This window comes from Panthera uncia, chromosome B4 (assembly GCF_023721935.1).
Source record: "Panthera uncia isolate 11264 chromosome B4, Puncia_PCG_1.0, whole genome shotgun sequence".
Lineage (NCBI taxonomy): Eukaryota > Metazoa > Chordata > Mammalia > Carnivora > Felidae > Panthera > Panthera uncia.
Window position 1 is genome coordinate 134,004,654 of NC_064809.1, and position 26,070 is coordinate 134,030,723.

Genomic DNA, 26,070 nt, shown 5'->3' on the forward strand with positions numbered 1-26,070 from the left:
CTCAGGCTCCTGCTCTAAGGCATTGATTTTTATTTTGGATACAATTTAACAGCCTTGATCTTCTCACCTAGGGCTGATTCCAAGCGAGGAATTCCTAATGCGTTGCCCCTGCACCGCCTGCTGGGGAAGAGATTAAAGCATCTAGTGGATAATTATACTGGATGCATCTTAAGGTACCTTCCAACCCAGGTATTCCAAATTTCCATAATCCTCGGCATAGACCATTATGAAAGAAATTTCTATAATGGACACAGTTTTACAATTCACTTCTCAGCACCAAGCAAACCGAACATTTCCACAAATATGTTTTTGATTTCAGGAGCTTATAAACTGCCCCCCCCCTTCTTTCTCCCTGCTCTTTTTTTCTTTTTGGTGTTTTGTTTTGTTTTGTTTTGTTTTTTGAGGAAGAGGTTTGATTCCATGAAGGGAGCCCCGGAAGCAGGTGCCAAACCTGAGGTTAACAGCATGACTCTGAAGGTGTCACTTAACTACCCCTACGTGGCAGGTCGACCATATAAATAAAAGTTTGTGTGCTTTTCTATGAAATAGAGATCCACGCATTGGCCAACGTGTGTTGAGCCACGACTATGCGCCAGGAGCCCCTCTAGACCCTGAGGAACGGGCGAGAAGTGGTTTCATGGGGTGTCACCGCATCCTGGAGGGCATGGGGGTGGGGAGAGGACACAGCGCAGCCAGGGAACAGACGAGCGAGCCGCTTTCGGATAACAGCATGTGTCACGAAGGGAATAAGCAGGTCAGCGGGGAGGCAGGCAGGGCCGCTTGGAGCCGTCAGAATGGTCAGCAGGTGCCCGCCGCAAGGAGGACCGGGGGACCCACACCCCAAGCAGACAGGCAGCAAGCCGAGCACGAGGGTGCGGCGTTCGAGGAAGATAACGGCGTGGGGGGCAGTAACAAAGCCTGTCGCCCCAGAGGGGCTCCCCAGTGAGGGAACGAGCCCGTACCACCTCCAGGACCAACGGGTTCCGCAGCTCAGGGGTGCCGTCGAGGGACCCGGGTTCTTCCCCGTCCTCTGCTCTGCCATCCAAGGTGCCACCCATTTGTTCACGCATTCACTCAACAAATACGGATTAAGCCCCTGTTGGGACTCGAGCAACGAACACAGCAAATTGCTCAGTCACAGGCATCTCCTGCCCGTGAGGAGGGCTGATCACATACGAGTAAACGAATACCGAACGCGTCAGGGGCCAGTGTGCTTCGAAGCACGGTAAGGCAGGAAGGGCGGTCCAGGTGATGGGGAAGACGGGTGTTCCAGAGCGGTCAGGAGCGCCCGAGCAGAGGCCCGAGGGAGGGGGGAAGGACCCATGTGGGTGGCTGGGGTAGATGTTCCCAGTCAGAGGGAGCAGCTTGGGATGCTGGGAGAATCCCACAGGCCAGCGTGGCCGGAACACAGGAAGCATGTCTTCCCAATGGCATTTCCCCAAGGGAGAAAAGGACCATCTGGTCTCCTTCCCGTACGAGTGTCTTAGCTCAGGCTGCTCTAACAAAATACCACCGACCGGGGGGCTGAAACCATAGATGTTTCTTTTCTCCAGTCCTGGGGGCTGGGAGTCAGCATCCCATCGGCTGCACGGCACTGAGAGGCACAGGACGTCACTGTGTCTGGCTGCTGGTGACAGTCCAGTTCCACACGTTACAACTGGCACCGCGTCTCAGGGTCTCACAAACTTAGGTTTTCCATCCTCTTTTCTGTCTCTGTGCTTCCCGCCGGACGTCTTGTGCAAACGTGCCTTCCAGCCCATTCGTCTTCGGCCACCAGCAATCAGCTACTCAGCCCATCTACGGAGTTGTTCGTTTTATGTATTGAGGTTTTCAATTCTAGAATTTTCATTGCATTCGTTTTTACAAATTCTGCTGCTCTGTTAAAAAAAAAATTCTCCACGGTCACCTCTATTCTCGAACATATGAATCACTTTTATCTTGTCAGGTCTGACGCCTCTGGCTTCTGGTCATCTGTGGGTCTGTTTCTACTGTCACTTTTTTCTTCAGCTCTTGTTTCTTGGTAGACCTGGGACATTTTTTTTTTTTTAATCGAATGTCAGACGTTGTGTTAAGACTTCCAGGACTCTGGATAATGGACATCTTCCTCCAGACAGAATTTGCTTTAGATTTTGGCAGGTGCTTAGAGAGGGTTGGGGCTGATTTGAGGCTACAGTTCCATCTGGGGCTTGGTCTGTTTCGAATTGACTCTTTCCTTTGGGCAGAGCCCGGTGGTTGGTTCCCGGTGAAGAGTCTCAGTTGTTGATCAGACTGCTCGTCCTTGGCGGGTCCTGGGCACCAGTTCCTGACCTCCAGCCCTGGAGAAACTGCCAACGTCTCTGCTTATCTTTTCAGGCTCTCAGCAGCCAGGGGCTCATCCTCTGAGCACAGGCGGCTTACAAATATTAGTAAATAGCGTAAGTGGTTAATAGCCGCCGTGCAGAGTGTGGGCCCTGTGTCTCTCTGCCTCTCTTCTCTCCCGGTTCTGGGCCCTCATGCCCTGGTTGCCTTCGTAGCCCTGATTTTTTTTTTTTTTTTTTTTTTGCCTCCCCAGTTCCGTAAAAATGCTGACAGTTCTGATTCACCATCACTCTCTGTTGGCTTCTCAGGTTCTTGCTTGATGCTTCTTAGGAATCCACAAATGCCTTAAGGGACAGCGGTATGGAACACGAGTCCCCTTCTTTCGAGGATCTTGATTCCCTCGTGTCCCCTCTTGCCTTGGTTTATTGTATGTATTACCTTACCTTACGATGTCTTGTCTTGTCTCGTCTCGTCTCGTCTTGTCTCTTGGCTCCTGTCTCCTCTCATCTCTCGTCTCATCTCGTCTCGTCTCGTCTCTCACATCCTTGCTCCAGACCTGAAAGGTTTAGCTGTGCCGTGACTTCAGCGATCTCGTCCCGGTGCGTACTGACTCACGATGTCCGTCCCTCCTTCCCCTCCTAGCTGGTGCCGCAGGTGAGTGCCTTGTGTTCGGCTCTGTAATGGCTGAAGGAGCATCAGAGGTTCTTGCGTAGAGTGTGGGTAGCAGGGAGGGGCCCCTCGATCCGTGAAACAGGATGGGAATGAATAAGAAAGCACTTTCTCTCCGGGCGCCTGGGTGACTCAGTCGGTTGGGCGTCCGACCTCGGCTCAGGTCAGGACCTCGTGGTCCGTGGGTTCGAGCCCCGCGTCGGGCTCTGTGCTGACAGCTCAGAGCCTGGAGCCCGCTTCGGATTCTGTGTCTCCCTCTCTCTCTGCCCCTCCCCTGCACACACTCCGTCTCTCACTCTCTCGACCCCATCCCGGGGTTGCCGCAGCTGGTGGGGCACCTGCCATGTTGGTGATTCAGACGTTCACCGAGTAACCGCATGGCTGAGTGAGCGGGCAGCCAGGGGATGATGTCATGATGTCAATGGGAGATGAGAAAAGGGGAGGAGGGGACATGGAGAGGGAGCGGGGGGCTGGGCAGGAAGGAGAAGGCAGCAGCGATGAGGAGCAGCAGGAGAGGAGAAGGGAGGAGAGGAGGGGGAGTGCAAAGGTCCTGAAGACCCCAAGGCCTGGTGACTTCTGACCACGCCTTCCAGCCCCCAGCCCGCAGCCGCCCTCCACCTGCACTGGGGAAGGAGCCCTTTGACAGGTGGCGGGGGCAGCAGCGGAAGTTTCTTCCTGGCTGCGCCTCACAGCGTAGGGCTTTTTGGTGTCCTTGAAATGGCAAAAGAGGAGAGAAAGCGAGGAAAAGCCAGTCCCCCACTGGGGGCGTCACTGGGTCCTGTAGGGGCACGGGGTGGCTGAGGGGTGAAACTGTGCGGGCTGCATGGTTCCCGGAGAGCCAACGGCCCCACCTCTGCGGCACCTCGGGGAAGGAAGCCTCTGCTCTAGGAGTCCAAGCCGATGTTTCTTCTGGAGCCTTCCGCGGTCCCCGTGGATCTGAGCCCTCAACAAAGTACAAGGCTGTCCCAAGCACACAGCTGTTCCTGACCCCCTCCCACGTGCTCTCACTAGCTCCTGTCTTCCGGCCACATCCAGACAAAGTCTTAATTAGATTCTCCTCTCCTTGACATGTTACAGTCCCTGCCGAAAATGCAGTGGGATCCTGTCCTTCCTTCCCACCCCATCCCTACATTTGTGGGGGCTCCTGGAAGCTCTCCCTAGCCTCTCATGGTCTTCTCACTCTTTTCTATGTGCCTCTGCTCCAAAACTGTCCGGAACCAAGCTCTCCATGTTTTCCCCACCAGTTCTGCTCCCCTCCCACTCTTCCCGCCTTGGGAACTGAATGGCCATCCGCCAATTACTCACACCACGGTCGCCCCTGACAAATGCCCTCCTTCCCCTCCAGCTCCGCCAAGTCCAGAATGAATCTGGAATCCACCTGTGCCCCTCCGTCCCCATGGCCACCCCTGACCCAATACAGGCCGCCATCTTGCTTCCCATCCTGCCCCCTTGTCCAATCTAGCCGTGTCCACTGCAGCCAGAACAGTCTTGTAGAAGGCCCAGCAGGACCTTGGAAGAAGCCTGTGCAGATGAGGTCATGCTTCAGAGCCTAGATCTTCCACAAACTCCCGAGGGTGCCCCACCCCGTGGCTCGCACCCAGGCCTCCACAAACACCCTTCCTTCTGCCCAGCCTAACTTAGCTCTTGTCTCTCCACATGCTCACACGTTCTACAAATGGCTTCCTATGTTTTCTTTCTTTATTTTTTTTTTTCCAATTAATCCTTACGATAACCCTGGGAGCTGGGCTCTGTGATCATCCCTATTTTGTGGGCGAGGACACCGAGGCTGAGGGGCAAAGACACTTAGCAAGGCGGCAAGTTAGTAAGTGGTGCAGATGAGATTCAAAAGCCTCATGTCCAGGCCTCTGGCTCCAAGGCCCCAGGGCTGAGCCACCATAGTCTACTGTGGGCACGTTGCCACCTGCCAGCCTACCAGCCGTCGGCCCGTTTTGTTTTACAAGAGGTCTCTGAGGCCCTACTATGTGCGTGGCATAGTCACAGGTACTGAAAAACTTGAATACCAACCACTCCAACAGACTCTCCCTGACCCCCCAGATGGAAATTATATTTCCCTTCTGCGTAGGATCCCATTTGCTTCCGCCATTTCCTTGTCAGTTTGTAGCCGGCATTGATTTGCATGACTGTCCGTCTGTCTCTTTCTAGGCTGTAAGCTCTGGCAGGACAGATTTCTCACAGCCAGCCCACGGCTGGATGTCTGGATGCCCGCCATACAGTAGGCACAATATGAATGAGTGAATGAATGAATGAATGAATGAATAAACCCTCCCTTGATGGCTCACACACATGCCCTGGCAGAAACCCTCAATGTGTGGAACAGATACATTTCGGCTTAAGGGTGGCTTCAAAATTATTTTTGAATAATAATCCTATTTTCCCACTGAGCCAGTCACGGCTGAGACCTCAATGGCAGAAACTTATGGAGGCCTTGAACCAGCCGGCCATCCCAAGTGAGCAGTTCTCCAGCACTGCATCTTATCCCCAGACCCCTGAGTCACACCTGGAGGTGCCCAGGGCACCTTGTATGGATCGCGGGCCCAGCCCAGGGCCGACAGCGCCTGCCCTAGCCAGGCAGTCCACACTTGTGGCAGTCAGCAAGCATCACTGGGCAAGATGCCGAGGGGACAGGAATGAGGTGCCCAGCTGTGCCAGCCAGGGCTTAGAGTCCAGCAGCCTAGAGAGACCTGGGAACACTCACTGCCCAGTCAGGGCCATTTCCCCGGTGATACCATGAGCTCGGGCCAGCTCCCTGTGCTGCATCCGCTGGGCCACACGCTTGAGTTTCTTGTCGCTGCGGTTAACAAATTACCACAGAGCTGGGGACTTTACACAACACGAACTTTTTATTTTGTAGTTCTGAAGGTCACAAGTCTACAATCAAGGGGTCAGCAGGGCCGTGCTCCTTTTGGGGGCGCAAGGGGACAGTCTTTTCCTTGGCTGGTTCCAGTGTCTACAAGAAGCTGCCTGCATTCCTTGGCTCGTGGCCCCTTCCTTTTCTTAAAGCCGGCAGTACAGGGCCGTCCCTCCTCTGGTCGTCCATCCTCTCTCCCGTCACGTCGCCTTCTCTGGCTCTGCCCTTCCTGCTTCCCTCCTCCCATGAAAGGACCCTTGTGATTGCACCCAGATAACACAGGATGGTCTCCTCGTCACAAGATCCTTGACTTCAGCACACCTGCAAAGCCCCTTTTGCCTTATGACGTGACTCACCGATGGGTTGCAGGGATTAGGGTGTGGATATCCCTGGGAGGGGGCTTAACTCTTCCCACCGTGGTGACCTTGTCAAGGAACTGGCTGCCCTGTGCCCCACTGCTACATTTTGGAAGCGAAGAGGAGGATGATGGCAGTTAAGAGTAATAGAAATAGTCATGGTAATAATGCCGACCTTAGAGAGGACTGAATCTCTATACAAGCACATACAACAACGTCTGGTTAATACCCGATTTAACGTAAGTCGACTTAAATATATTTAGGCAGTAATGTTAGCACTGTGCCAAAATTTGGAGACAAAAAGCCATGCAGAGGCAAAATCAGAACTAGAATTTAACCCATCGAAAAAACGTATAGCTTAACAAGAGACAGCAACCTTGTGGAAAACAGTATAAAGTTACCGAAGAGGAAGCCGAGACAAGACCAGATGTCCTCACGCAGAAGAAAAGACACCTGAAAGTATTTCAAGTCCAAAACACCCAAATTAAAATAACGACAAGGGTTCCCTTTACACCTTGAGACCCGCGGAAATCGGAAAAAGCCAGGGGTGGGAGGGACGGAATCTTCCTGACCTGCTGGTGGCCGGGGGTGGGGACTGGAAGGCCCCCAGGAAGGGTTCCGGTTGGGCCCATCAGGTTACAGAACCACAAGCCTGAGACAGTGGCGTTGCCCCTAAGGACATGGGTCCCCCAGGAATTGTCACACAGATCCGATCGCTCACCTGCCTGGAAATGGCCGCTCAAGGCGGGGAGGAAGATACTGGCAGACACACACCTTGGGGGGTGACTTGGCCTCTAGAAAAAAAGCAGACAAGGTGTATTCACAGGAACATAGGTGGTTGTAAAAACACGCATGGGTTGGTGAAAATGTGAGACAGAGAATGAGGTCCGGGGATGCCTGGGTGGCTCAGTCCTTTGAGCGTCCGACTTTGGCTCACGGTTCGTGAGTTCGAGCCCCGCACTGGGTTCGCTGCTGTCAGCCCGGAGCCTGCTTTGGAGCCTCTGTCCCCCTCTCTCTCTGCCCTCCCCCCGCCGCTGGTGCACAGACTTAAACACTGAGCATGCTTGCCTACTGGTGGGGACGGCATTAACATACGGGGGCGCAAGGGAATGAATGGGTGAGAAGTACCGAGCGAGTGGGCATGTTATCACAGGTCAGGGGGCGTCGGCAGGGAGAGTGCCCGGGGAGCACCGGCCGGACCCCGACGGGGGCACAGCAGGGACGCAGTAGGACTGTTAGGACCCGGGGCAGGGAGGAGAGGTGAGAAGCAGAGGGTGTGGAAGGACAGGAGTTGAGAGGATGGGGATACAATTCCAGTCTCAGGGAACAAGTTAGCAAAGGCCAAAGAAAGCGAGCAGGGGATGTGCCCAGAGCTGACGCCAACATTCCGGGAGCATCTGAAGGAGCAGAACCGACGTGGGCTTGTCACTCCTGCTCACCATCACCCTCCGAGAGAATGGCGATTAGGTTCCCCTTCACACCGGGAGAGAGAGAGAGAGAGAGAGGGAGAGAGGGAGGGAGGGAGAGAGAGAAGGGAGGCTCAGAGAAGCTGAGGAGATGCCAAGGGGCACGGCCGGGAGGGGTGGAGCCTCCCTCGTTCTAGAACCTTCACAGGCTGCCCCGCGTATCTGCCAAGCTGTTGAGCCGAATGACTTGGCATGAAGGACACACGGAAAACGGGTTTGGTTCATGTGGGTGTTAAAGGCTGTTTCTCCATGAAGATCGAGGAACAGAGCTGGGACCCTCCCCAGTGACCCTGTAATGCAGGCCTCTGGTGTCTGATGTGGGACCCAGCTGCACAGGCAACCCATAGGACAGGACACGGACACTGGATGACAGGACGCTGTGTGGGACACAGGACGGACCACAGGACACTGCGTGGGGTGGGGGACGGATCACGGGACACTGGTGACAAAGAGGGAGCTCGCAGGTGGGAACAGCCTTAGGAGTCCACCTAAGAGCATTATCTCCTCTCTCTTCGTTCCCATGATGTCACAGAAAGTCATGTGGGTTCGGAGTCCAGCCACCTGGGTCGGAGAGACGCAGGGTGTTGGAGCTACGAGGCCCGGGGATCGTCTCGGCTGAGCCGTGTTGAGTCCCGCTGAGGGGCCCGGAGACCAGCCCTCCTTGTAACATCATCCCTGTCCCAGGGCGAGACGATCAGATGGGCCCCGGGTGAGCCGCCCCGGCTCGTCTGCCCCACTGTCGTCTCGAAACCGGCTCAGGTCCGCTTACCACACCGCTGCTCACTTGGCTCCAGCTGACACGGGAGCCTGACAGGAGGCACTTAATTTGTTTTCCCGCACATGAGTGGGTATTTTAGCAATCACTGCACTGTCATTTCCTGCTGGGGACAGCGCGTGATGGGGCTGCCGGGACAGGCTACCTGCTGGCGCCCTTGCAGGAGGCTGGGAGGGAGTCCTGTCTCCGGGGAGGCCCCTCCGCCTCCCTGCCCCACCCCTATTAGCTCCTGGGAGCCCCTCTCCAGCCCCCTGGGTCGCACTCACTTCAGCTCGAGGCCACAAGCATCAACCCTGCAAGGGTGAATCTGAGACACAAGAGCCCCACCCCTGACCTCAACGGGCGCCCACTTCGCGGAGAAAGGAAAGAGCACGGAGCCTGCGGAGCTCAGCGTGTCCCAGCCAGGCGGGAGGTAAAGGGACAAGCCCTGAGAGGGAGCCACACGGTGCAGAGGGATCTGGTTTCCAGGCTCCCGTCCCAGCCGTGGCTCGGATCGCGGCAAGTTAAGCTACGCCTCCCAGCCTCAGTTTCCTCCTGTGGGAACCAAGAGCAGGAATCCAAAATGGGACTGGGGACGGGGGTGGGGGTGGGGGGACAGATGGTACCAGTGGAGGCGGGCAGCGTGAAGACCAGCGAGGAAGGCGGAGGTGGGGTGGCCGAGGCCCTGGCCAGAGTCCAGCCCGCAGATGGCCGTCACACAGGCCAGACCCCACCCCCACCGCATATCCGAACCTAGGGAACCCGGGGGCTCTAACCTATCACCACCTCCCTGTCCCCCGTGGGCACAGAGTTGGGGAGCGGTGGGCCTGGCAAGTGGCTCTGACAGGGGTCCAAGCCCCATGGTTGTGCTTCATAACTGCCTGGGCTGCTGTTCCAGACTCTTATCCCAGGGCTCCCCTCCCCCCAGTGCTATAGATGCAGAATCTCGCCAGATGACATGGGACATCCGCCACGTCCTGAACTATGGGGGGAGAAGCATCCACAGGTCTCTGCATCCTACAAACGTAGTTCCCAGTGAGGCCGAGCTGGGGGCGGGGGGTGGGGGGGAGTCACCCTCATGACTGTCCCCAACGCAGGCCACCACCGCCTCTCTCCACCTCGAACTGGTCCAGAGTACATCCCCTAAGTCAGCCCCCAGGACTCCGGCTGTCACACATGCTGGCGTGAGCATTAAGTGGTTCAGCGCTTGGGAGAACCGTTTGGAAGTTTCCGCTAAAGCTGAATTATGCCCCCCGCCGTGACCCGCAGTCCCACTCGTGCTTAGGAGATGCACGCGTGTCCCCAAACACACGCACAGGTGTGTTCATGGCGCTGTACTCGCGAGAAGCCAGGTGAATCGCACAGACATCACGCTGAGTGCAAGAAGCCGACTCAGAAGCCTACATGATCCCTTTTCATAGAAAATACACACAGGTCAGACGTCTCAACGCCACCTGGTCAGAACAGCAGCTCCTGTGTGGAACAGGGCATGAGCGATCTCCCTGGGTGCTGCAAATGTTCGATATGAGCTCACGGTGATTAGAAGGGTATGTTCATATATAAAAATCCATCAGCCTATAGCTTTAAGACTGGTTCACTCAGTGTGCCTTCCAGTGTGTATGTTATAACCTCCACTTTATTTATTATTTATTCATTTATTTTGTTAAATACTTATTTATTTTTGAGAGAGAGAGAGAGCGAGCATGCGAGGGGGAAGGGACAGAGAGAGAGGGAGACAGAGGATCCGAAGCGGGCTCTGCTCTGACAGCAGTGAGCCCAACACGGGGCTCGGACTCACGAACCAGGAACTCATGACCCGAGCTGAAATTGGATGCTCAACTGACTAAGCCACCCAGGCTCTCCTGTTATACCTCCATTGAAAAACTATGGAGGTGCCTGGGTGGCCCAATCGGTTGAGCGTCTGACTTCAACTCAGGTCATGATCTCACAGTTAGTGAGTTCAAGCCCCGCGTTGGGCTCTGTGCCGACCGCTCAGAGCCTGGAGCCTGCTTCAGATTCTGTCTCCCTCTCTCTCTGCCCATTGCACACTCATACTCTGCCTCTCTCTGTCTCTCAAAAATGAATAAACGTTTAAAAAAATTTTCTAAGTAAATCTAATATTTAAAAATCAATATTAGGGGGCACCTGGGGGGCTCAGTCGGTTAAGCATCCGACTTCGGCTCAGGTCATGATCTCGCAGTTCGTGCGTTTGAGCCCCGCGTCGGGCTCTGTGCTGACAGCTCGGAGCCTGGAGCCTGTTTCAGATTCTGTGTCTCCCTCTCTCTCTCCCCTCTCCCGCTCACTCTCTGCTCTCTCTGTCTCTCTCTCAAAAATAAACAAATATTAAAAAAAAAAAGAAGGGTAGAAAAGTGCACTGGGTAAGGGGACAGCTCCTGAGAGCCTGGCACAGAGTCCTCGGGGGGGCACGTCCTTGGGGACGTGTTAAATAAGTGAACGTGAAGAGCCAGAGGCAAGAACCAGCATGGCGAGTTCAGGGAGAGGTGAATCTTTTTTTGCTAGGTTGGGGGAGAAAAGAGCATATACGGGAGGGATGGGGGTGAGGTAAAAAGAAGTGCACGGGAGTCAGACCAGAGGCTTTGCATGGAAGCTAAAACATGTGAACTTCAATCACTATGGAATGGTTAAGACGGGCAAGATGCCCTCAGAAAGGCATTTGTGAAATGCCCAGGTTATTTCTTCTTGTATGGTTGGTAGAATTTACCAGTGAAGCTCTCTGGGCGCAATATTGTCTTTATCAAGAGGACTTTACTTACACATTAAAGTGCTTATAGGATTATTCAGATTTTCTATTTCTTCTTCTGTCAGTTTTGATAAGCTGGCCATTTCCAAGGGATTTTTCTGTCCCTTCTAAACATTAACACCAATACTAAAATTTTGCATTTTGCTTACAATACCCCCTGTGACCTTCTCTTCATTCCTGACATGAGGAATTTGTGTCTTTTCTCTATTTTCCTGTGTCAGCATCGCCAGCTGTCCATTTCCTGGTCTTCTCCAAGACTCACTCTTGGTGTTGTTGATCATTACTAATATGCATTTATGTTCTACTTTACTACTTTCTGCTCTCCTCTTTATTTTTTTCCTCCCTTCAATTAGGGAGCAGGTTAATTTGTTCTTTTTTCTAATTTCTGGAGATCATAGCTTGGCTCATTGATTTTCAGCCTTTCTTTGTTACTAAGATATGCATTGGGGGTTATAAATTTCCCTCTAGGTGCAGCATAAGCTGCATCCCGCAACTTTGGATAATGTTATCTTCAGGATCATTCCACTCAAAGTATTCGGTGCAGAGGGCCTGGCTGGCTCAGTCAGTTAAGCATCCAACTTCGGCTCAGGTCATGATCTCTCAGCTCATGGGTTTGAGCCCCACATCTGGCTTGCTGCTGTCAGTGCAGAGCCCACTTTGGATCCTCTGGCCCTCTCTCTCTGACTTTTCCCTGCTGGTTCTCTTACCCACCCACCTGCCCCCCCACCGCCTTCTCTCTATCAAAAATAAATAAACTTTAAAAAAAGAATTAAAAAAAGGTATTCAGTGTAAAATATTTCATTGTCATTTAGTTCAAATTCTCTCTTCTCTTTCTGGGCCCTAAAATATTTCATTGTCATTTAATTCAAATTCTCTCTTCTCTTTCTGGGCCCGTTAGACTTTGTCAGTGCATCACCTGTGCCTCCTACCCCTTCTTTTGTATCTATTTCCATTATGATATTATTGTATCTATATTCCATTATTTTGACTGTCCATTCTTTATTCTGGATATTTTTTTAAAATTTCTGAGTGTTTTCTTTTTTTTTTTTAATGTTTATTTTTGAGAGGGAGAGAGAGAGACAAAGTGTGAGTGGGGGAGGGGCAGAGAGAGAGGAAGACATAGAATCTGAAGCAGGCTCCAGCCTCCAAGCTGTCAGCACAGAGCCCGATGCGGGGCTCAAACCCATGAACTGCAAGATCATGACCTGAGCCGAAGTCAGACGCTCAACCCACTGAGCCACCCAGGAACTCCGATTCTGGATATTGTCTTATGACCTACCGATTCTGGATATTTTCTTATGACCTACTTTTGATTCACTGGTTCTCTTTTTAGCAATGTCCATTCTGCTGTGAATCCCTTCCATTTTTAATTTGGGTTATTGTACTTTTCAGACATAGAATCTCAATTTAATTCTTTTTTATACTTTCTAGAGATTTGCTATAAGTTAACTCATTCTATTTTATCTTTGACCATATTAAAAATATGGCCATTTAAAAAGTCGACATCTGCTCATTCCACTAGCTGGGGTCCTTGTGAGTCTGTTTCTATTATTTATTGTTTCTCTTGGGTTTTAATCACATCTTGTTTCATTGTGTGCTTTGATATTTCTGCTGAGTGTCAGACTCAATCATTCTATGAAAAATTATAGAAATAATTTGAGGGCTAAAGTGACCTATTCCTCCAGGGAGGATTTACTTTGACTTCTGGTAGGTCCCTAGGGCTTCTGGAAATCCCAGATGCCCTAATCCAATTATAGGGATTAAGATTATTTGAGGCTGAGTAATGAGTATGAGAGCAGGATAAGGACTTGAAAACCTAGCTGTCCTCTCTACTAAATACCAGAGATCAGAGCTAAACCAGTGGTCCAAGGTCCAGTACACCAACATGCCACAGCCCAACAGAACCCCCTCACTGAAGCAATATTCTAGAGGAAGTCACTTTTGCTTACTTGCTTTACTGCATCATAATCTGGACCCGCCATATGTAGAAAATGTAGGAGTTAAAGACTTTAACTCCTTCTACATATTTGCGAGGTGAGAAAAGGATTTTTTTTTCAGAATGACTGAACCTAAACTCTGAAAAGAAAATTGCAAACATTTATTCACAACAAACCATGAATAATAGTCCTGCTGAAGAACCACCAATGAGCCTTCATTATTTGATCCAAAGAAAATATTCATCTGTTCTGTCCCAAGCTTGATGCTCTCTTTTAGGGCCCCTACACACAAGCTCTTGTTGTGTCTGGCATGTTCCCATGCTAGAACATTCACTTCTTGTTTTGTGAATCAAGATTAGTCAGCTTGGAAAGTTTAAAGTCTTTTTTCATGGCTGTTTATGAACAGACTCTTCAGTAAGCGCCCAGCTCTGCTTACCTCCCCCATGGTTCTGTCTGCTGCTGGCTGCCGGCTGCTGGCTCAGTGTGAGAGGCAGCGTTCTTGCCTTAACCCAAGGGACTCGTGCACGTGCATAAGACCCAACTCTGTATGTTCGGGTAAGTACTCTCTAGGCCGGTGCTGTTCTCCCCATAGCTGTGATCTCTCTCCCACTCGGTGTTCTCAGAGAGTTGGGGCCACGGTGGAAGGGGGGACATTGGAATGCTACCGACAGTCACGTCTTTTCCTGCCTAGGGGCAAGTTGAAACAGACCTTCCAACCCATGCCCGGAACATGACCCAAAGTCATGATTCTCCCTGAGTAACATTTCTGAACACCTTTGCAGAATCTCAGGTGCTCCCTGTGCAACCAGCTTGTCCTCCGTGCTGAGGCAGCTCTGGGCAGATCTACGTGGAAGAGTCAGGTTCCACGTGTGTCATCATCCTCATGGGTTTGAGACATAGAGTAAGACAGATCGTTCACAAGACTGAGTAGGCAGGAACTTTCTCCCCCTGGCCAGGTCCTCCAAGTACCTCCAGATCAGCTCAGGCTTCTCTTTTCCATCAAGAGCTTCCTAATCCACAGGCCCAGTGCTCGGTCTCTGTCCTGTAAGTCTATCTCCCCAGCCGGGCTAGGCCTCCAGGGCAGAAGCAGGTCTGATTCCGCTTTGTGCCCCCAAAACCAGAACTGGGCTGATGGAGCAGGTGCTCCTGAGCCTTGCCGATGAGCGAGTGGGGACGTGGGGCACACCCCAAGTTGTGTGGTGACACGCTGACTGAAAGGGCTCTGCCTTGGGGGCATGGGGGTGGGGTCTGGCCCCTGGAGGCCCCCCAAAGTGCCCCATCAGGCGAAAAGCTGGTGGACAAGCTTTCCAAAATGCCGAGAGCCCTCCAGTGCTCCCCAAGGGAAGGAGTGCCCCACCCTCCACCCTCCATGGGGACTTTTGTCCTTGGAAAGGACGAAAGGGTCTGAGCTTGGTGGGAGCACAGGAGGAGTGATGTGCAGACAGCTGTGCCCCATCTCCTCCACACTTGGACTTTGGAACGAGACCCGTGTCCCCTTATCACACAGCAGATGTCAACAGCAGCAGAAGCACAGGTGTGGGCGACATGACCCAAATTGCCCAACCGCAGACACCCGTGTGGGGGTGCAGGTGTGCGACAGGGGGTGGCACGGGGGATGGGGGTGGGACCGCGCCTGGGATCACGAGTTGAATGGGACTCGGGGGGTCACAGAGCCCACCCTCCCCACATGTTGTCGAGGAGAACAAAGGCAGGAAAAGTACAACCAAGAGCAAATCATCTGACAACACGTAGCCCACTGATCCACGTCTGAGATGTGCAGAACACGATATTCTTAAAGGGTCTCACGACTGACATTTTATGACACAATGAAGGGTAACCTTGCCTCGACAATGGCCAGATCTCCAAGGTCCAGTAAACCCCACTTTCAACACACACAAATTCCTTAGAGGCTTATGTTTTCCCCCACGCCTGCCAACTACAGATCACTCCTCACCACCCCGGTGCCCCTCTTTCTGCCTACACGTCCCGTCCCCGTGCTTTAATAAAAGCACCTGTTTGCACCGTGAAACATCTCCGGGATTCTTTCTTGACCATCACGCTCAAAAGACCCGCATCAATGGGACGTCTCAGGTGCCAGACTTTTCCTTCAGCCAGCAGGCTCTAACCCGAGAGTCAGGAGCCAAGGAGACGGTGTCCCACGACTGGGCTTTGTTGACAGGGGTACGAGAAGACATGCAGGTGCCTGAGGAACACGAAAGGGGAGGAAACAGGAAGGTGTGCCTCAGAGGCTCCCGCCCCAGCACAGACGGGGGCTGATCCCACTCCTTCCGGGGATCAAATCCACCTTGATCTATGGCAGTCTTCCGCTCGTCCCCAGAGGCAGGAAGAGGGGCCAATCCATGCTTGTGATGGACAGAGGGACAGAAATATCTTCATGCTCCATAATAAGTACTCTTGGCATTTTAACAATCTTATAAATTCTAAATTTTATCTAAGACATTACATACATATGTATTCCAGAATTCCGTATTTTCACAGGCCAATTATGCCATCTGATCCTCACGACAATGGCGACAGAGGCAGGAAAGAATTTCTCAGCCCCCGGCCCCCTCTTTAGGGACAAGAAACTGGGGCCACACCACTTTAGGGACAAGAAACTGGGGCCAGAAACAACCGCCGTGCCCAAGGTCATAGGGCAGATAGGCACAGAGCCCCCGGCGTCTGCCTCAGGGCTGGTGCTCCTCGGGGACACTACGGCACGGCCGTCTCGTGACAGCACTACCTCGTAGCAAGAACACGTCATGGGCACCTGCTAGTGTCCTGTTCCTGCAGAAACGCATCCCCACAAAGCAGGCGCCTAAAACAACGGAAATCCATTCTCGCACAGTGTGGGGGCCAGGAGTCCAAAGTCAAGGCGCCATCAGGGCTGTGCTCCCTCTGAAGGCTGGAGGGAAGGATCCTTCCTGTCTCCCCAGCTCCTGGTGGCTCCAGGCTTGTGGCCACATCAGCCGGTCTCTGCCTCTGTCCTCACATCACCTGCTCCTCTGGCTGTGTCAAACGTCCCTCTGCCTCCTCCCCTCATAAGGGCACCTGTGACATCCCGTGGATAATCCAGGCAAGTCACGACGGCAAAGACCCTTTATCCACAAAAGGTCCCCTTCCGGGGATTGGGATGTGGAGGCTTTATTGCTACCGTAGCATCTTTCTGCTCATTCCTACGTTGGCTGGAGGATGGAATCCTGATGGCAGTAGGTCCCCCTGACTCCTCCAGTCTTTCCGCACATTTTTGTGGAGCACCTACTATGTGCCACGGTCTAGGTGCATGAGATACAGCCATGAATGACAGCAATAGAACTTTGGCCTTCCGGTCCCCGCAGCTGGCTTGCCTTCCCCGCTGGGGTCTCACCTCTCCCGGCTGGGAGGCTGGCTTAGTGGGGAAACGCTCAGATGTCCGGGTCTGAGTCCTGGCAACGTCGCATACGGCAAGTCACATCCCTCCCTGTGCCTCAGTTTCCCTTTTTGTAAAATGGGGGCGGAGCGCCTTCCAGACGGGGTTGTTGAAGGATTCCCTGAGTCGAAAGATGTGAGGCTCTCGGGCGTGTGTAGAGCTCGGCACAAGTACAGACACTTCCTGTGGTCAACCGCGCAGCCTCAGGAAAGCCGCTTCCGTCTTGAAGGTGCGCGGGTCGTGGGGTTGCGGGGAGACGGCTCGAGCTGGTGGCGGCGATGCCCACAGTAGGCATCCATCCATCTGAGCTATTTTATGATCTTCATTTTCTTTTAACGTTTGTTTATTTTTGAGAGAGACAGAGCATGAGTGGGGGAGGGGCAGAGAGAGAGGGAAACACAGGATCCGAAGCAGGTTCCAGGCTCTGAGCGGTCAGCACAGAGTCTGAACTCGCGGGGCTCGAACTCGCGAACTGTGAGATCAGGACCTGAGCCAAAGTCGAACACTCAACCGGCCGAGGCACCCAGGTGGCCTTCATGACCTTTAAATCACTCCTGTGCCACCTGGGATCCAGCCCCACCGGATGCTCCCCGTTCCCAAGCCCACCAGACCTTTTCTACTACATTCCACGTCTCTCCCCTTCCCTCCCCGGCCCAGTCTCTGTGCTTCCCCAAACCCCTCATCCTCCAGGCTCCTTGTCTCCCCAGCTGGAGTGACCTCTCTGTGCTCGGAACCCAGATGACCTCGGGGTCTGTGCCTCGTTGGGTCCTCGGGGCCTTCGCCTGACTTCCGGCTATTTGCAAGCAACCCCAGCCTCACCCCTCAGGGCAGGACTGGCGCTCAGGGTCAGAGCAGGCCCCGGGCTGGCCCCAGGGTGAGGAGCTGGCCGCCCGGAGGGCTCTGCTGCAGGCTGGATGTCAGGGTCAAGGTGATTGTCCTCCGTGGATGCCCGGCTTACGGATGTGGGGTCCCAGTCGGCAAGGGTGGAGGGGAGGAAGCACCGGGGGAGGGAGGAGGCAGAGACGGAGCAGAAACAGAAGAGAACAGCGGAAGTAGGTAGGAAAGCTGGGAGCAAGGCGCTCGCGATGACAGGCAGTGCTGCCCCGCGGAGCGTGTGCGTGAGTGGGGCCTGGTCACCACGGAGCCGCGTCGTCCTCGCAGAGCACGGGGAGCAGGCTTCCTGGTCTCTCTGCCCCAGCTGTGGCCACAGCTCCAGGCAGGTGCCAGCCCCATCCTGCCCTCCCCAAGTCCAGGCCGATGCCGGCCCACCTCCAGGACTGGCCCTTGTCTCGAGGGTCACCTTAACAGGATGTGCCTCCCCGCCAGCCAGAAGGAGGGGCCCGAGCCTCAGGCCCCAACAATCTTCTCATGGTGGGGGGGGGGGTGGGAGTGGGGTTAGGAACCCCGTGAGGCCTCTTCTCCTCTTTGCTTGCTCAGGAGCAGCAGGACTGGGGCAGAGATTTGATTTTGCAAACACACCTTCGGCTGTTGCTCTGTGGGGTGTCCTGATTTCATGCTCCGTGCAGGGCTCAGGGTGCTCCCTCCTCCCCCTCCTCCCCGCAAACGCTGCTGAAGAGGACAGAGGGGCCCCGAATCTCCACGGCCCACAGCGAGCCCTTGCCCTACCTGGGGGGCTGCACACATTTCCATGCAGCGTTCTCGAGGCACCGGCCTGGTGAAGGGCACCCCCCCCCCCCGCCCCATGGAGGATTCGGGTACTCTGGGGCACTAAAGCCTCATGAAGGCCTTTTGGGGCTCCTCCTCTGGCACGTGGGGCTGGATCCCTGCCCCCCGCCAGCACTTCTCATCAAGATGAGAGGCTCCGGCTTGTGGAACTGAACGGGAACAGTCCACAGATTCTGCCTGCCGCTCCCACTGCATGGATGAAGAAGCAAGGCCGGGGGCGTTCTTTGTCCTCCCCCAGGAACGGCCCACAGCGGCCATCCACATCACAGCAGCTCTGTTCCAGGGAGGTGCGGGGCTGGCGGGGGGGGTGGGGGGACAGGTCCCGTGAGACCCAGGTGCCTGGCGGCCTGTGGGCCACCTGCCTCCAGCCACCACCAGCCTGGACCACACCCCAGCTGTCACCTCATCCGTCCCCCCGGCTGTCCCCTCCACGAAGGCGGCAGGAAAGTTTGGAGACGGAGCACTGGATGGGGAAGCTGGACAGACCCAGAACACCCCCAGGGAGCCTGGACTGGGCCCTTCCTTCCTTCCTCCCTTGTACTTCATTCCTTGGGCCCCAGCGTCTACATTCGTAACAATGAAACTGAGGGCGTCGTCTGGGCACCTCGTGGGGCGCCTCACTTAACAAGGCATCGAGGGGTTAAGAATCAGAGGTACCCCTGTCCTGGATTGGCAGGCCACACACAGGATGGCCAGTCGGCTTTTCACGTCGTGCGAACAACAAGTTTTGTATGGTATAGATAGGTCCCAGCGTTCGCTGTGTAGCTGTGATTTAAATGTAGCTGAGCACTCTGTGTGTTTATCTGCTAAGTCTGGCAAGCCCCGGCCCCCCGCCAGCCCACCAAGGCTCCTAGGGCAGGACCCGGCCCACCAGTGACTGCGGCCCCCGCGGACGGGTGCATGAGAGAGCGGGTGAACGGCACCCCTCACAGGCTGCAGGTGCCAGTTAACCAGCAGATTGGCTACGAGGGCGTTCGGCAACGTCCACTCGTTCCTTTACTCCCTGAGCGGAACAGATAACGGCATCGAGAAGGGAATGAGGCCGGCAGGGTTCGTGCCCCGCAGAGCCGCCGGCTGCCACGGAGAAGATGGCACGTGAGACGCCCGTGGTTTCGAGTTAGGAAGGAAGACTGTATGCTGACAGCTTATTTCTAAAAGGGTGAGATTTCAGGGGCACCAGGGCGGCTCAGTCCACTGAGCGCCCGACTTCGGCTCAGGTCACGATCTCGCAGTTCGTGGGTTCGAGCCCCGTGTCGGGCTCTGTGCTGACGGCTCGGAGCCTGGAGCCCGTTTCAGAGTCTGTGTCTCCCTCTCTCTCTGCCCCAGCCCCACTTGCGCTCGCTCGCTCGCTCTCTCAGAAAATAAAATAAACATTAAAAAAATTTTTAACAAATGGGTAAGATTTCTAAGAGCCTCACTCGTCTGGGCTGCGGTGAGGCGGAACGTGGACAGGGCCTCCTGGTCCCCTCCCCAAGGCCCGTGATGGAGACCGCGTGTGTCCCCAGGAGCCGCGGCTCACAAAGGTGTCTCATCGCTTACCACGTACTGGTCAGGGCCCAACGCTCAGGAGGGGTGGTGTGGAAGAATCTAGAGAGAATCCTATGAAGCTGTGGGCAGGGCTAGAAAACCGAGGCCACGCCCACGGGAGTGCGGGGAGCCAGCCCCACCGAACCCACAGGAGCTGTGGCCTCAGGCAGAGGAGAGGCCACTCAGGGTGGCGAGACTTAGCAAATAAAAATACAGGCCCAGATACATTTGGGTTTCAGATCAATGATTTTTTTGCGTACGAGAATGTCCCCAATACTGCATGGGATATACTTATACTAAAAAAAAAAAAAAAAAAAAAAAAAAAAAGATTCATTGTTTATCTAAAATTCAAAATTAACCGGGCATCTGGGCATTTACCTGGCAGCACCAACAGGGAAGGAGCTGGGGAATAAATGTCCAGACCCGTCCCTCATCCCCGCACCTTCCATTGGCCCAACCAGGCAGAAGCCAGAGAGAAGGGAGCTCATGGCTTATGGGTTCGAGCCCCACGTCCGGCTCTGTGCTGACAGCTCAGAGCCTAGAGCCTGCTTCAGATCCTGTGTCTCCCTCTCTCTCTACTCCTCCCCCACTCGAGCCCTGTCTCTCTCTCAAAAAAATAAACATAGAAAGAAAGAAAGAAAGAAAGAGAAAGAGAGAAAGAAAGAAAGAAAGAAAGAGAGAAAGAAAGAGAAAGAAAGAAAGAAAGAAAGAAAGAAAGAAAGAAAGAAAGAGTGGGAATGTAAAATGGTGTGGCCACTATGAAAACCATTATGGCAGGTGTGTCAAACAATTAAACACAGAATTCCCACATGAGCCAGCAACCCTACTTCTGGGGACACATTCAAAAGAACTGAGAGCAAGCACTCAAACAGATGTGTGCACACCCACGACCCTGGCAGTGTGATTCACAATGGCCAGAGGTGGAAGTCGCCCAAGTGTCCACCGACAGATGGCAGATAAACAAAATGTGGTCCATCCACACCATGGAAGAGGATTCAGCCTTAAAAAGGAAGAACATTTCAGGGGCGCCTGCGTGACTCAGTCTGTTAAGCATCTGACTCTTGATTTCAGCTCAGGTCACGATCTCATAGTTTCGTGGGACTGAGTCCCCGTTGGGCTCGTGTGATTGAGCCCTGTGTCAGGCTCTGTGCTCACAGCACAGAGTCTATTTGGGGTTCTCTCTCTCTCTCTCTCTCTCTCTCTCTGCCCTTCCCCAATTCACTTCTATCTCAAAATAAATAAATAAACTTAAAAAAAAAAAGGAAGGACATTTCAGTAAAATCTACAACATGGGTGGATCTTGAGGACTTTATGGCCACATGCTTCTACTCTACAAGGTCCCTACAGTAGCCAGATTTAGATTTAGAACGTCGCCCCCAGGGCCTGGGGGTAGGGAGGAATGGGGAGTGAGTGTTTGATGGGGAGAGCGTTTCGGTTTAGGAAGACAGAAAGTTCTGGAATTGAACGGTTGTGCGATGACTGCACACCAGCGTTAACGTACCGAACTATACGCGTAATACGGTTAAAGAGGTCAATGTGATATTGTGTGCATTGTACCACAATCTTTAAACAAGGAAAGAAAGCATCTCTTCTGCATTAGAAGAGTGTTCATCTAAAAAGTTAAAATGGGAAGAAGGGGCTGAGCACGCAAAGGAATGTCGTTCAGTTATTTGGAAAATCCATTTGTAGCCAAAGGAGCATTTTCTCGTGCTGTTGGGTAACAGCAGCATTACACTAACAAGATTGGCGTCATTAGAAATATTTCTAGAAATTAATCATAGAACTGAATTTGTAGCCAGGGCACCATAGTGTCACCACCCCAGAACTCTCCCACGTTACTACAACCAGTGCTCACTGGACTCTGTGAGACCAAGAACAACAATTAGCCTAATGAGTACACCCCTTCGTCCACTGATACCTTATTCTTTTCTTGCCAGATCTTTCCTGAGAAGATCTTTCCAGAACGGCTTTTGTTCATTTATACGCTCATCTCAGTGGAAAGAAAGGTATCTTCTTAATTCATCTGCTCATTGCAAGGACTGGTAGAAAGTCCCTCTTCCCATGTTGGGCTCCACTCTTCCGGATCTAGGTCAGCTGGGACCTGGAGTCTCCCCACCAGGGTTCAACAACTTTACTGAATTCCTGCCAGGCCCGCTGTGCTGGGCAGAGCAGGCTGTGTACAGGAGAGAAAGAACCTGTTCCTACCTCTGAGAAATTTCTGATCTGGTGATGGAGAAGTCTCGCCTATAAATAACAGTAAAATAAGGAAGACCATTTTTTAAAAATATGTTTACTTATTTTGAAAAAGAGAGAGAGAGAGAGAGAGAGAGAGAGAGAGAGAAAGAAGAAGAAGAAGAAGAAGAAGAAGAAGAAGAAGAAGAAGGAGAAGAAGAAGAAGAAGAAGAAGAAGAAGAAGAAGAAGAAGGAGAAGAAGGAGAAGAAGAAGAAGGAGAAGGAGAAGGAGAAGGAGAAGGAGAAGAAGAAGAAGAAGAAGAAGAAGAAGAAGAAGAAGAAAGAGGAAAAGGAGGAGGAGGAGGAGGGGAAGGAATGAGGAGGAGGGGCAGAGAAAGAGAGGGAGAGAGAGATTCCCAAACTGGCTCTGCACTGTCAGCGTGGAGCCCAATGTGGGGTGTGAACCCACAAACCGTGACATCATGACCTGAGCCAAAATCTAGAGTCACATGCTTAACCAACTGAGCCACCCAGGTGCCCCCAAGGAAGACCCTTTTATTTGTACCCCGGTCTGGGGGACTTAAGGAAGAGATGCAGCCAGACAACAGGATCAGGGATGTGCTCACAACGTCACAGGAGAACATACGCGAACGGTCACAAATGAGAAGATGGCCGACGTCACCAGTGGTCAGGGAGATGCAAACTTAAACCACAATGAGTTACCTCTACACACACGAGAGAGCGGCTGAGCTTTTTATCTAAGTGTAAAACCCGATACCAAGAGTTGGTGAGAATGTAGCCGAACTGAATCACTCATGGGAGGTGGTTCGAGCACACAGGAAACCACAGTAACTTGGGAACTTAAACAGACACCTACCATACAACCCGGGAATTTCACTTCTAGGCATGAACTCAAGGGAAATGAAAGCTTTTGCCAGGACAGACACTTGCACAGGAATGTTTACAGCAGGTCTATTCACGATCGCCCCAAACTGAAAACCCAAATGTCCATCAAAAGGGAGAGGGATAGGGGCACCTGGGCGGTTCCGTCAGTTACGCATCCGACTTCGGCTCAGGTCATGATCTCACGGCTCGTGAGTTCGAGCCCCACGTCGGGCTCTGTGATGACAGCTCAGAGCCTGGAGCTGCTTCGGATTCTGTCTCTCTCTCTCTCTCTCTCTCTCTCTCTGCCCCTTCCCCGCTCATGCTCTGTCTCTCTCTCTCAAAATAATAAATTAACATTAAAAAAATAAATAAAATAAAAAGACAGTATGTCATGCCCTGGGATAATATGCAGAAATTAAAAGAACTTGATTACTGATACTCACAAATACATGAATCTCGAAATCATTATGCTGAGTGAGAAAAGCCAGAGGCGAGAGTTTATGCCCGGAGTCTGCTCGCATGAGACTCTGCAAAAGGCAGAAAGAAGTGTGGCGAAAAGTGCGGGCAGAGAGAAGAGGGAAGGAGGAGCCAGGAAATCTGGGGTGATGCCAATGGTCTTTACCTTTGCTGCCATGGCAACGCTCACAAGCCTCAACTCACCAGGGCTCCTGGGTGGCTGGGTCGGTGAAGCATCTGACTCAGGTCATGATCTCACAACTTGTGGGTTCGAGCCCCATGTCGGGCTCTGTGCTGACAGCTCGGAGCCTGGAGCCCGCTTCGGATTCTGTGTCTCCCTCTCTCTCTGCCCCTCCCCCGCTTGCGCTCTGTCTCTCTCTCTCAAAAATAAATAAACATTAAAAAAAATTTAAACAAGTCGGAACTCACCAAATTGTGTCATTTAAATGGGTGCAGCTTATCGTACGTGAGTTATACTTCAATGATGTAACTACGTGAAGGTTACAGGAGCATATGAAGCCACAAGAGCAAAAGAAGAGGAAGAAAAACAAATAAAAGATGTCAATACAGGTTCTTTTAATGTTTACTTATTTATTTGGAGACAGAGAGTACGTGCAGGGGAGGGGCAGAGGGAGAGAGAGAGAGAGAGAGAGAGAGAGAGAGAGAGAGAGAGAGAGAATCCCACGCAGGCTCCAAGCTGTCAGTGCAGAATCTGACCCGGGGCTCGAACTCATGAACCAAACCATGAGATCATGACCTGAGCTGAAGTCAGACGCTGAACGCTTAACCGACTGAGTCACCCAGGCACCCCCCGCCCCCGCCCAGTACAGTTTTTTAAACCACTTTATTGAGGTATAATTGATATGCTAAAGACCACACATATTCAATGTACACAATTTGATGAGTTTGGTGTCAGTACAGTTTTTAAAAAGAGAGTCCGCAGAGGGTGAGTGTCTGGGCTGGGCCTGATACCTGGGCAGGCAGAGTAGGGAGGAGGTCATTCCAGAAGTGGAGGGGGCAGGAGAGCACGTTGGGGGGGGGGGGGGGGCCCCGCACTCTAGCGGTGGGGGTCCATCCTTTAGACTGGAAGATGGGGGCCTTGCCCCCGCCCTGTCGCATGGCGTTAGGAAACATTTGCATCCTACCCAAACCCGATAGGATTAGTGCCCTTAGAAGAAGAGGGGCCAGGAGCTGGCTCTCTCTGCGTCTGCTTCCCCACCCCACCCGCCACAGAGGGGACACAACAGAAGGCGGCCGTGTGCAAGCCAGAGGGGGCTCTCGCCAGAACCTGACCATACTGGCACCGCGATCCCGGGCCTCCAGCCTCCAGAACCGTCCGAGATAAATGTCTGTTGAGTAAGTGTCTTCGGCACTTGTTAGGGGACTATGACAGGTGATTGACCTTTGCTCCCTCCACTGCCTCCGCTCCCCAGCCCGTGCCGGCCTCCTCGTGACCACTGTCCTCCAGCTCCCACCCAGACCCCCCCACGGCAGCCACAGCGCCTGAGCTCAGTCCCCGATGCCTTCCACTGCCCGAGCCAACGGGCGTGCCTGCGTCCGTCGACTTTAAATTCCATCGAGCACTGTTGCTCTGCGACCACCCTCCGGGCCTGGCTTCTGCCCGTCTGGCAGCTTGAGCCCCTCGATGGCCGGGCAAGCACCCACACCCCAGATTCTCCACCCCAACCCTCTCCAGTCCGCAAAGTCACGTGAGGGACAGTTCAGCCTTCTCAGCCTTGCTCAGGCTACAAGTCTTCTCTCCGGGTGCCTGGGTGGCTCAGTCGGTTGAGCGTCTGACTCTCGGTTTCGGCTCGGGTCGTGATCTCACGGTTCGTGGGATCGAGCCCCGCATCGGGCTCCATGCTGACAGTGAGGAGTCTGCTTGGGATTCTCTCTCTGGCCTCTCCTCCCCTTCTCCACCTCCACCACCACCGGACCCAGAGACCACGGGACTGTTTTAATTCCCTCCTGATGATGACCCTGCTCCCTCTGTCCCCCTCACCTCTACACCTGAGCCAGCGTGGTCCTTTTAGAACCCACATCAAGGCGTGTGCTTTCCCTGGTTCAAACCGTACAGTTCCCAGAGGCACTCAGTGAGAGCTGAGCCCTCACGATGGCCAGCAAGGCCCCGGTGCTTCTCTGACATGCCCTCTTCTTCCTCCTCGATGAGCACCTTGGCCTTCGAGCCCCTCAAGGCCCCTCCTTCGTGGCTCCTGAATCCACCCTCCTCCCACATCACCGCCTCAGCTCCCAGCGCCCAGGTTGAATGCGCTGACCTCCCGAGAGAGCTCCCCTCTCCTTCCTGTCCCACCCTCCCGACTCCATCTACCACCCACCGGACATGCTTGTTTCCCCCAACACTCCCCTGCCCTAAACCCATTCCAGGTTCTTCAGAACACACAGGGCGAAGCCCGGACTTCTCGGTTCTGCTGGAGAGGAACTGGGCAGCTCCTGCAGCTTCCCCACCAGGGAGCGTGCCCACCTTGCCCTCCATCCTATCTTGCAGGGCCCCGCAAGGGAATGTTTGTGACCAAGTCTAGAGTCCTCAGCCGGCCCCGCGGCTCCACACCCCTGAGATTGATGAGGGAGAAAAGCAGAAGAAGGTTCACCTGCAGCCCAGAAGGCTGACCTACAGACTGCAGAGTTCCGGTCAGGATCAACTTCACGCTGGTTGCTATATTCTTTATTTATTTATTTTGAGAAAGAGACAGAGCGCACAGGCTGGGAAGGGGCAGAGAGCTAGGAAGAGAGAGGGGGGGGATCCCAAGCAGGCTCTGCACTGCCAGCGTAGAGCCCGATGTGGGGCTCGAGCCCACGAACCACGA

The 26,070-nt window shown here is 53.4% G+C and overlaps 1 protein-coding gene across 1 annotated transcript in view; it reads right to left on the bottom strand.

Annotated features, from left to right (window-relative positions):
• Positions 1–25,481, bottom strand: part of PHF21B (PHD finger protein 21B) — a 69,310-nt gene extending 43,829 nt beyond the window's left edge. Inside the window, exon 1 of the mRNA XM_049626732.1 lies at positions 25,321–25,481. Coding sequence (XP_049482689.1) covers positions 25,321–25,481 — 161 coding nt within the window. The remainder of the gene's footprint in view (positions 1–25,320) is intronic.
• Between the last annotated feature and the right edge of the window lie 589 nt (positions 25,482–26,070).